At 35.1% G+C, this 12,256-nt stretch overlaps 1 protein-coding gene across 1 annotated transcript in view; it reads left to right on the forward strand.

Annotated features, from left to right (window-relative positions):
• LOC117324324 (chaperone protein dnaJ 1, mitochondrial-like) overlaps positions 1-9,923 on the forward strand; it is a 30,974-nt gene extending 21,051 nt beyond the window's left edge. Inside the window, exons 7-9 of the mRNA XM_033880116.1 lie at positions 112-136; positions 957-1,064; positions 9,110-9,923. Coding sequence (XP_033736007.1) covers positions 112-136; positions 957-1,028 — 97 coding nt within the window. The 3' untranslated portion in view covers positions 1,029-1,064; positions 9,110-9,923. The remainder of the gene's footprint in view (positions 1-111; positions 137-956; positions 1,065-9,109) is intronic.
• Positions 9,924-12,256: the final 2,333 nt, after the last annotated feature.

Consider the following 12,256-nt stretch of genomic DNA (forward strand, 5'->3'; position numbering starts at 1 on the left):
TGTTCAATACATGATTTATTTGTAGACAAGTAAGCATGTAGCTGTAAACTGAGTGGTTAAATATTGCACTGATTTTATATAATATTAATTTTCTTTTCTTTTTATTTCTAGGAAAAGTGTTTTACCATTTGAAAAGGTAAGTTGTTGTCTTTGTTATACTGATATGCCACGTAGTTGTATAGCTTTTGACAACATTTTTCTTGTTGTCTCCTCGACGTTATATAGTTGAATGTATTGTCTTTCTGTCTGTCTGTCTGTCTGTCTGTCATACCCTTTGTCATCACTCAGGTGTTCATGTGTATTTGTAGATTTGTATGGTACAATTGTATTTCAACGGTATGTTATATTACCTTGGACAAATTTGAATATCAATATGATCAGTTAACATGCAGTTGTAAATGTTTATCAAAACTAGAATTTTGCCATAAAAATGTTCATCATCACTGATTTGAATGATGCTTCATAGGTAAGTTTCACTGGGGACATTCATGAACAGGTACTTTAAATTAGTTATTAACTTTAAGTCTGACTTTATTGGTCAGATGTCAAGGTCAATAGAACTTCAGTGAACATTAACAGGTACTGTATAATAAAAATGATAAGAGTACAAGATAATAAAGTTTCATGTTATGTATTGTCGCCTTCAACATGATTCTAATATTTACTAACCAGGAATGTTGACACAGTGACCCAAAAGTCAGAGGTAATGAAATTGAAAATCAGAAGCATATCAATTTCCGTGGTCAGTTTTGTCCAGAATTGGTTGGTACAGGGTAACTTTTCTTTCAAGATATTGATGAAACTTTATACAAAAGTCAAGACTTTTGCAAATACAGTAAATCTTTATTTCTAACTCTGCTTAAATCAAAGAAAAAATCAGTTTTGTAAGTAAAATTCTAGGGATGTGGGGGAATACAAAATTATTGGATTACAGACATGTGTTTATTCCATTGCAGATGAATCTTGACAGACCAATAGAAAGATCACAAGAAAGAGCATCAGAAAGGCTACGAGAGTTTAAAATCTAAGGGAGATAACTGTGATTTTTATAGCAGCTAACTTGGGTGAGAAGTGTTTTCCAATATCTTATATAAACTCCAGTTACACAGACATCAAAAATATAACTATATCATTATAATTAGTGATATTTAGATATTGTTTATATCTACATCTATGCTCAAACTTAGTTCCTCAGCAAAGTTAAGTGTGGCTCGATATTATAGCCAGCTGTTTTAATCATTGTTCAAATTTGAATGATCAGTTATCAGTTTCCCTGAGCTAATCAGTGATTGATTTATAATAAAAATTATTAAAGGAAATGCTATGATTTCTTTATACTCTTCTGATTCAACAAAGCTATTGCTATCATCTGCCTTGATTAGTATGATTATGGAAGTTATTCCCCTTCAACCACTGAATTTGTTGCTCCAGTAGAAATTGTTGGTGACATGGTTGAAATGATAAATGCTAGAAACACATAATATATATATTTATCATTGTATATAGTAAAGTATCCCTCAACTCAATATACCTATAAACAGTGACCTGTAAATTGGATATGTTTGTGAAGTCAAGCATTAGTATACAGGGTTGACACATGTTACCCTATTAGACAGGTGTATTGATATGGACACGTGTTACTCTATTAGACAGGTATATTTATTTGGACACATGTAACCCTATTAGACAGGTGTATTGATATGGACACGTGTTACTCTATTAGACAGGTATATTGATATGGACACATGTTACTCTATTAGACAGGTGTATTGATACATACACATGTTACTCTATTAGACAGGTATATTGATATGGACACATATTACTCTATTAGACAGGTGTATTGATATGGACACATGCTACTCTATTAGACAGGTGTATTGATATGGACATGTGTTACTCTATTAGACAGGTATATTGATATGGACACGTGTTACTCTATTAGACAGGTATATTTATTTGGACACATGTTACTCTATTAGACAGGTGTATTGATATAGACACATGTTACTCTATTAGACAGGTGTATTGATATGGACACATGTTACTCTATTAGACAGGTGTATTGATATGGACACATGTTACCCTATTAGACAGGTGTATTGATATGGACACATGTTACTCTATTAGACAGGTATATTGATATGGACACGTGTTACTCTATTAGACAGGTATATTGATATGGACACATGTTACTCTATTAGACAGGTATATTGATATGGACACGTGTTACTCTATTAGACAGGTGTATTGATATGGACACATGTTACTCTATTAGACAGGTGTATTGATATGGACACATGTTACTCTATTAGACAGGTGTATTGATATGGACACATGCTACCCTATTAGACAGGTGTATTGATATAGACACATGTAACCCTATTAGACAGGTGTATTGATATGGACACATGTTACTCTATTAAACAGGTATATTGATATGGACACGTGTTACTCTATTAGACAGGTATATTGATATGGACACATGTTACTCTATTAGACAGGTATATTGATATGGACACGTGTTACTCTATTAGACAGGTGTATTGATATGGACACGTGTTACTCTATTAGACAGGTGTATTGATATGGACACATGTTACTCTATTAGACAGGTGTATTGATATGGACACATGCTACCCTATTAGACAGGTGTATTGATATAGACACATGTTACTCTATTAGACAGGTGTATTGATATGGACACATGTTACTCTATTAGACAGGTGTATTGATATGGACACATGTTACCCTATTAGACAGGTGTATTGATATGGACACATGTTACTCTATTAGACAGGTATATTGATATGGACACGTGTTACTCTATTAGACAGGTATATTGATATGGACACATGTTACTCTATTAGACAGGTATATTGATATGGACACGTGTTACTCTATTAGACAGGTGTATTGATATGGACACGTGTTACTCTATTAGACAGGTGTATTGATATGGACACATGTTACTCTATTAGACAGGTGTATTGATATGGACACATGCTACCCTATTAGACAGGTATATTGACATGGACACGTGTTACTCTATTAGACAGGTATATTTATTTGGACACATGTAACCCTATTAGACAGGTGTATTGATATGGACACGTGTTACTCTATTAGACAGGTATATTGATATGGACACATGTTACTCTATTAGACAGGTGTATTGATATAGACACATGTTACTCTATTAGACAGGTGTATTGATATGGACACATGTTACTCTATTAGACAGGTGTATTGATATGGACACATGTTACCCTATTAGACAGGTGTATTGATATGGACACATGTTACTCTATTAGACAGGTATATTGATATGGACACGTGTTACTCTATTAGACAGGTATATTGATATGGACACATGTTACTCTATTAGACAGGTATATTGATATGGACACGTGTTACTCTATTAGACAGGTGTATTGATATGGACACGTGTTACTCTATTAGACAGGTGTATTGATATGGACACATGTTACTCTATTAGACAGGTGTATTGATATGGACACATGCTACCCTATTAGACAGGTATATTGACATGGACACGTGTTACTCTATTAGACAGGTATATTTATTTGGACACATGTAACCCTATTAGACAGGTGTATTGATACATACACATGTTAGTCTATTAGACAGGTATATTGATATGGACACATGTTACTCTATTACACAGGTGTATTGATATGGACACATGCTACTCTATTAGACAGGTGTATTGATATGGACACGTGTTACTCTATTAGACAGGTATATTTATTTGGACACATGTTACTCTATTAGACAGGTGTATTGATATAGACACATGTTACTTTATTAGACAGGTGTATTGATATGGACACCTGTTACCCTATTAGACAGGTATATTGATATGGACATATGTTACCCTATTAGACAGGTGTATTGATATTGACACGTTAGTTTATTAGACAGGTGTATTGATATTGACATGTGTTACTTTATTAGACAGGTGTATTGATATGGACACATGTTACCCTATTAGACAGGTGTATTGATATTGACACGTGCTATCCTATTAGACAGGTGTATTGATATGGCCACGTGCTACCCTATTAGACAGGTATATTGATATGGCCACATGTTACTCTATTAGACAGGTGTAATGATACATACACATGTTACCCTATTAGACAGGTGTATTGATATGGACACATGTTACCATATTAAACAGGTGTAATGATATGAACACGTTACCCTATTAGACAGGTGTGTTGATATGGACACATGTTACCCTATTAGACAGGTGTATTGATATGGACACATGTTACCATATTAGACAGGTGTAATGATATGAACACGTTACCCTATTAGACAGGTGTATTGATATGGACACATGTTACCCTATTAGACAGGTGTAATGATATAGACACATGTTACCATATTAGACAGGTGTAATGATATGAACACGTTACCCTATTAGACAGGTGTGTAACAGATTTATATAGACAAGTTTTGTCCTATAAGACAGGTGTGTAACAGATTTATATAGACAAGTGTTATTCCTATAAGACAGGTGTGTAACAGATTTATATAGACAAGTTTTGTCCTATACATGTAAGACAGGTGTGTAACAGATTTATATAACTAAGTGTTATTCCTATAAGACAGGTGTGTAGCAGATTTATATAGACAAGTGTTATTCCTATAAGACAGGTGTGTAACAGATTTATATAGACAAGTGTTATTCCTATAAGACAGGTGTGTAACACATTTATATAGACAAGTTTTGTCCTATAAGACAGGTGTGTAACATATTTATATAACTAAGTGTTGTCTTATAAGACAAGTGTGTAACAGATTTATATAGATAAGTTTTGTCCTATAAGACAGGTGTGTAACAGATTTATATAGACAAGTGTTATTCCTATAAGACAGGTGTGTAACAGATTTATATAGACAAGTTTTGTCCTATAAGACAGGTGTGTAACATATTTATATAACTAAGTGTTGTCTTATAAGACAAGTGTGTAACAGATTTATATAGATAAGTTTTGTCCTATAAGACAGGTGTGTAACAGATTTATATAGACAAGTGTTATTCCTATAAGACAGGTGTGTAACAGATTTATATAGACAAGTTTTGTCCTATACATGTAAGACAGGTGTGTAACAGATTTATATAACTAAGTGTTATTCCTATAAGACAGGTGTCTAGCAGATTTATATAGACAAGTGTTATTCCTATAAGACAGGTGTGTAGCAGATTTATATAGACAAGTGTTATTCCTATAAGACAGGTGTGTAACACATTTATATAGACAAGTGTTATTCCTATAAGACAGGTGTGTAACACATTTATATAGACAAGTTTTGTCCTATAAGACAAGTGTGTAACAGATTTATATAACTGAGTGTTATCTTTTAAGACAGGTGTGTAACAGATATAATTACAAATTACTGTTTTGGACAGGCGTGGTTGTAATGGGGTTATATAGACACATTACCTTTTGGATAGGTGTGGTTGTAACAGTGTTATATAGACACAATACCTTTTACAGCGTGTTGTAACAGAAAAGTTTTGGCATCAGTGTTGTAACACATGTATATAGACAAGTTTGTCCTTTAAGACAAGTGTGTGTAACAGATTTATAAGACAAATTATCTTTTAGACAGGTGTTGGTTGACAGATATTAGAACAAATTACTGTTTTGGACAGGCGTGGTTGTAATGGGGTTATATAGACACATTACCTTTTGGATAGGTGTGGTTGTAACAGTGTTATATAGACACAATACCCTTTTGGACAGGCGTAGTTGTAACAGTGTTATATAGACACATTACCCTTTTGGATAGGTGTGGTTGTAACAGTGTTATATAGACACAATACCCTTTTGGATAGGTGTGGTTGTAACAGACACAATACCCTTTTGGATAGGTGTGGTTGTAACAGTGTTATATAGACACATTACCCTTTTGGATAGGCGTGGTTGTAACAGTGTTATATAGACACATTACCCTTTTGGATAGGCGTGGTTGTAAGCAGTGTTATATAGACACAATACCCTTTTGGACAGGCGTGGTTGTAACAGTGTTATATAGACACAATACCCTTTTGGACAGGCTAGTTTTAACAGTGTTATATAGACACATAACCCTTTTGGATAGGCGTGGTTGTAACAGTGTTATATAGACACATTTCCCTTTTGGATAGGCGTGGTTGTAACAGTGTTATAAAGACACAATACCCTTTTGGACAGGCGTGGTTGTAGCAGTGTTATATAGACACAATACCCTTTTGGATAGGTGTGGTTGTAACAGTGTTATATAGACACAATACCCTTTTGGACAGGCGTGGTTGTAGCAGTGTTATATAGACACAATACCCTTTTGGATAGGTGTGGTTGTAGTAGTGTTATATAGACACAATACCCTTTTAGACTGGCGTGGTTGTAACAGTGTTATATAGACACATAACCCTTTTGGATAGGTGTGGTTGTAACAGTGTTATATAGACACAATACCCTTTTGGATAGGCGTGGTTGTAAAAGATTGAGACATATGTTTCCCTGTAAGACCTATGTGGTTATACAAGTAATACTGAAAGACAGGTATTGGTTATACAAAAAATATACCAAATTCATATAAACACATATGTTACTCGACAAGTGTGGTTGTACCAGATATAGACACATGCTAAACTATAGGACAGGTTTGGATTTAACAAATTCATATAGACAGGTGTAACAGTACCAGATTTAAATAGACAGGTGTGGCTGTACCAGATTTATATAGACAGGTGTGACAGAACCTAATTTATATAGACAGGTGTGACAGTACCAGATTTATATAGACAGGTGTGGCAGTACTAGATTTATATAGACAGGTGTGGCTGTACTAGATTGATATAGACAGGTGTGACAGTACCAGATTTATATAGACAGGTGTGGCAGTACTAGATTTATATAGACAGGTGTGGCTGTACCAGATTGATATAGACAGGTGTTGTTGTACCAGATTTATATAGACAGGTGTGACAGTACCAGATTTATATAGACAGGTGTGGCTGTACCAGATTTATATAGACAGATGAGGCTGTACCAGATTTATATAGACAGGTGTGACAGTACCTGATTTATATAGACAGGTGTTACAGTACCAGATTTATATAGACAGGTGTGGCCGTACCAGATTTATATAGACAGGTGTGGCTGTACCTGATTTATATAGACAGGTGTGGCCGTACCAGATTTATATAGACAGGTGTGGTTGTACTTGATTTATATAGACAGGTGTGGCTGTACCAGATTGATATAGACAGGTGTGGTTGTACTTGATTTATATAGACAGGTGTGGCTGTACCAGATTTATATAGACAGGTGTGGCTGTACCTGATTTATATAGACAGGTGTGGCCGTACCAGATTTATATAGACTGGTGTGGCTGTACCAGATTTATATAGACAGGTGTGGCCATACCAGATTTATATAGACAGGTGTGACAGTACCAGATTTATATAGACAGGTGTGACAGTACCTGATTTATATAGACAGGTGTGGCCGTACCAGATTTATATAGACAGGTGTGACAGTACCAGATTTATATAGACAGGTGTGACAGTACCAGATATATATAGACAGGTGTGGCCGTACCATATTTATATAGACAGGTGTGACAGTACCAGATTTATATAGACAGGTGTGGCAGTACTAGATTTATATAGACAGGTGTGGCTGTACTTGATTTATATAGACAGGTGTGGCTGTACCAGATTGATATAGACAGGTGTTGTTGTACCAGATTTATATAGACAGGTGTGACAGTACCAGATTTATATAGACAGGTGTGGCAGTACTTGATTTATATAGACAGGTGTGGCTGTACCAGATTGATATAGACAGGTGTTGTTGTACCAGATTTATATAGACAGGTGTGACAGTACCAGATTTATATAGACAGGTGTGGCTGTACCAGATTTATATAGACAGATGAGGCTGTACCAGATTTATATAGACAGGTGTGGCAGTACCTGATTTATATAGACTGGTGTTACAGTACCAGATTTATATAGACAGGTGTGGCTGTACCAGATTGATATAGACAGGTGTGGCTGTACCAGATTTATATAGACAGGTGTGGCTGTACCAGATTTATATAGACAGGTGTGGCTGTACCTGATTTATATAGACAGGTGTGGCCGTACCAGATTTATATAGACAGGTGTGGTTGTACTTGATTTATATAGACAGGTGTGGCTGTACCAGATTTATATAGACAGGTGTGGTTGTACTTGATTTATATAGACAGGTGTGGCTGTACCAGATTTATATAGACAGGTGTGGCTGTACCTGATTTATATAGACAGGTGTGGCCGTACCAGATTTATATAGACTGGTGTGGCTGTACCTGATTTATATAGACAGGTGTGACAGTACCAGATTGATATAGACAGGTGTGGCTGTACCATATTTATATAGACAGGTGTGGCTGTACCTGATTTATATAGACAGGTGTGACAGTACCTGATTTATATAGACAGGTGTGGCCGTACCAGATTTATATAGACAGGTGTGACAGTACCAGATTTATATAGACAGGTGTGGCTGTACTAGATATATATAGACAGGTGTGACAGTACCTGATTCATATAGACAGGTGTGACAGACCTGATTTATATAGACAGGTGTGGCTGAACTAGATTTATGTAGACAGGTGTTTATTAGTTATCAGTTGTATGTAGACATATGCTACCCTATGAGAAAGGTGTGGTTGTACGAAAAGTAGACAGGTGTGGTTCCTGTAGCACATCTTCACCAAGATTTCTCATATGTTTGCTCTCATCATTCAACACGTCAAATGCCAAATAGACACAGGGCTGATGTCCAATTTGCAGTTAGTTTGTCAAAATCTTCATTCCAAAACCTTATCAGAGGGAACATTAAAGAAACAGATTAAATTGTTAGATAGTCTTGATACAGGTATAATCAGTATGTTGTTGACATTTGAATGTTTCAGCTATGTGCACCTGTCTAACTTGTCCCTAGTGTATATTTGCCATGACCAAGTCTGTACCCTATGGGCCATGTATGTCACGCGCTGCTATGCATGTGACTGTTAATTGTTTTATTGTTTTCTGCAGGTGCAACTCCCAGAGGCATGCAACTGGCTTGAACAGGTGTGAGGCTGATTGGCAGAAAACAAACTTTGTCTCTGGCAACTCAACAGCTTGTCACTCACTCTCCAGGGATCTGAATTAAAACAGGGAAAAATAAATTTTGAATCATGACCTAGAGAGAAACTCTCTGCCTTGAAAGAATTTAAACAATAAATTAATTTTGGAATTCCAAATCGTGATAATGATATGCTGCATTTGTTAAACATATCATTCCTGTATGATATTAATAATGTTCAATATGCAGATTATGAGTTCTAATATGATGATTATAGTAATTTTTTGTTTTATTTCATTATGTTTTCTTAAGCTATTTAAATAAGATATTACATATGCATTTACAGGTTTAACATTTTAAGGAAGCAAAATTAACAGTATTTGATACCATGGCCAGTAGCTACATGTATATATACTGTTCTTACAATGTACATAATTAGAGAAGTCCAGAAATAGGATCTTCTATATTACACGTAGATACAATCAAGAATAAAGTGATCTTTTTCTGATTGACAAAATGAAGATTTTACTGGTACTATTATAATGCATTTCACAAGGTGATTAAAAATGTTCATGGTTTTGTGACAAGAGATATTAAAAGTCTTTCAGATATTTTTTTTAGGGATTATCAAGTGTGAGTATCTGAGAGAGTAATTCAAGAATGTTTTAAAGGTTGTGTGAGACAACTCCAAACAAGAGCCTTTATTTTTAATGTACATAGGGTGCAAGATTGTGTATATACTGAAACATGTGACAGAGAATTAAAATTATACTCACTATCATATTGTGGCTGTTGTGTACTTCCTATACTTTTGATATTACTACAGCTACATGCTCTCGATGTGAGAGAAGATTTTCTTGGTGGACTGAGTGACTTATACAACATTGTCATGTTGTCAGCATTGTCACATATCTAGCATTCCATTTATCTGTCACCCAGATTGCATTGATATTGACAATAAATACAACCTAAGAAGGGTTTAATTAATTTCAAAATGTGTCGCTCAAGATGACTAATGTGTCTTGGGGACGTCCAGTTTGGATATCAGCAGAACAGATGAAGGGAACCACCAAGGTGTCGTAAGGTATTCATAATTAGGAACATAGTGTAGATTCAAGTAAAGCTCCCAAGATTTTATTGACTACAATCCACCGCGAAAGGGAAACCAAGTACTATTTGATACCTTCACACCACCTCAAATCAACGTCCATCCTAAACGTTCCTCCATCGTCATTGGTTTGATTAACTTCAATAGATTTACCTCATTCATCTCAGAAAAAAGACCTTTTTCTAGCTAAGGAATTTTGAAGCAATATTTTATGATTGGGTACTGTCTGCCTCCTCAAGCCGTGTCTTCAGACTCCCATTCTTCCATGATGAATATTCTAATTTTATCATGTGCAAACTGTGCATACCTCGTCGAAACGTTCTCCGGTTTGGGAGTTAATATGCATTGTTCAATGATCTTGTCACCTCTGCCTGTTTGACTTGACACACTCTTAATTCCATCAGTGACCTGTCCTGGATGGTTTATAAAATGTATATTGTCATAAAATATATATAGCGGAACAAGCTAAATGTAATAACTGCAAATGAAATGTCTACATGTACATACTGAAACCTGTATTATCTGAATTTTGTAAAGCTGTAAGGCACTGTAAATATATCTGTTTTAAAGGATTAGCATTTTACTATGATCGTCACTATAGGCATCACCGGGAAAATACCAGAAAACTTATCCAGGCATAGCAGACTTTAAGGAAAAGTTCCATGGAATGGGAGATATTAGGACAAGCCGTGGCCGCTTAATGCTTATTTTGGGAGAAGTTATTTCATATGATTTGAACAGATTCAATTTCAACTGTTTAATTTATTTTACAGGTTTCAAACACCAACTTGAAGTCGCACAAATCCATATTGACATAGTATTACAATGTAGCTCAACGTCACAGCAGGATCTGGAATAACCATGCACATCAAATTCAAAATTCTGTCTGCCATTGTTATGATAGATGTGATTTATTTTAGAATGACAAGTTATGATTAATGATATAAAAAAGACAATTCCAGCTAAGGCTTTCTACAAGTTCTTTTGTTTTTAAATTTAAAACCAATGCTTGATTGATGCCGTTACTTGAAAAACCCTATATCACACCTTGATAACTTAGCAGTAGTGCAGCGCTTGGAAGAACCAGCACGTGGATAAGTGATTTCACATTGTTATAGGGAACAACCAACCAATTGAAAAAAAAATTTTTTGAAAACGTTGAGCCAAGGATAAAATGTCTGGCAGCCACTGATTGGCCAGTATGTTATGAAGTGAGAAAATAGATATGTAGCCTGATAGGTAACTAACAATAAGAAATGTTGATATATTTCCCAAAAGTTCACGTAATAATAGTAAACAGGTAAACATTTAAGATTTTTGAGAATTTTTACTGCGAAATTCACCTATTTTCAAAATGGCTACCCTGGAGAAAATTTGAGCTGAAGGACCCAACTTTTTTTTTTTGATTAGGTGTTATATCGGACCCTAAACTTTTGTTATAAACCATAATCGTCATATTCAATTCAAGAATTTGAATGAAATAATCCAAAACGTTAACACTAAGGTCTATGGGAAAACAATTGGTTGGTTGGTCTCTACATAGACAGCACGTGGATAAGTGATTTCACATTGTTATATAGACAGCACGTGGATAAGTGATTTCACATTGTTATATAGACCCGGGAATAAGACATTTCATCATGTTCCACACAACTACGTGATTAGTCGGTATCACTTTGGTTCATTTTAATGTACTTGGTGAAAGCAATATTAATCAGTATTCCAATGTTTGGTGTTACGTGAATGAGCACTGTTACAATGTGTGGCGTAACTACTTAAACAGTATTACAATGTTTGGTGTTACGTGAATGAGCACTGTTACAATGTGTGGCGTTACTACTTAATAAACAGTATTACAATGTTTGGTGTTTCTACGTGAATAAGCAGAACAACAATGTTCAGCGTTTCTACATGGACAATAAGTATTACAGTGTTTAGTGTTTCTACGTAAACAAGCAGCATTACAATGTTGAGGCTACTACTTGAATAAGCAGGTAATAACAATGTT

This window comes from Pecten maximus, chromosome 3, assembly GCF_902652985.1.
Source record: "Pecten maximus chromosome 3, xPecMax1.1, whole genome shotgun sequence".
In the NCBI taxonomy this organism is placed as follows: Eukaryota; Metazoa; Mollusca; class Bivalvia; order Pectinida; family Pectinidae; genus Pecten; species Pecten maximus.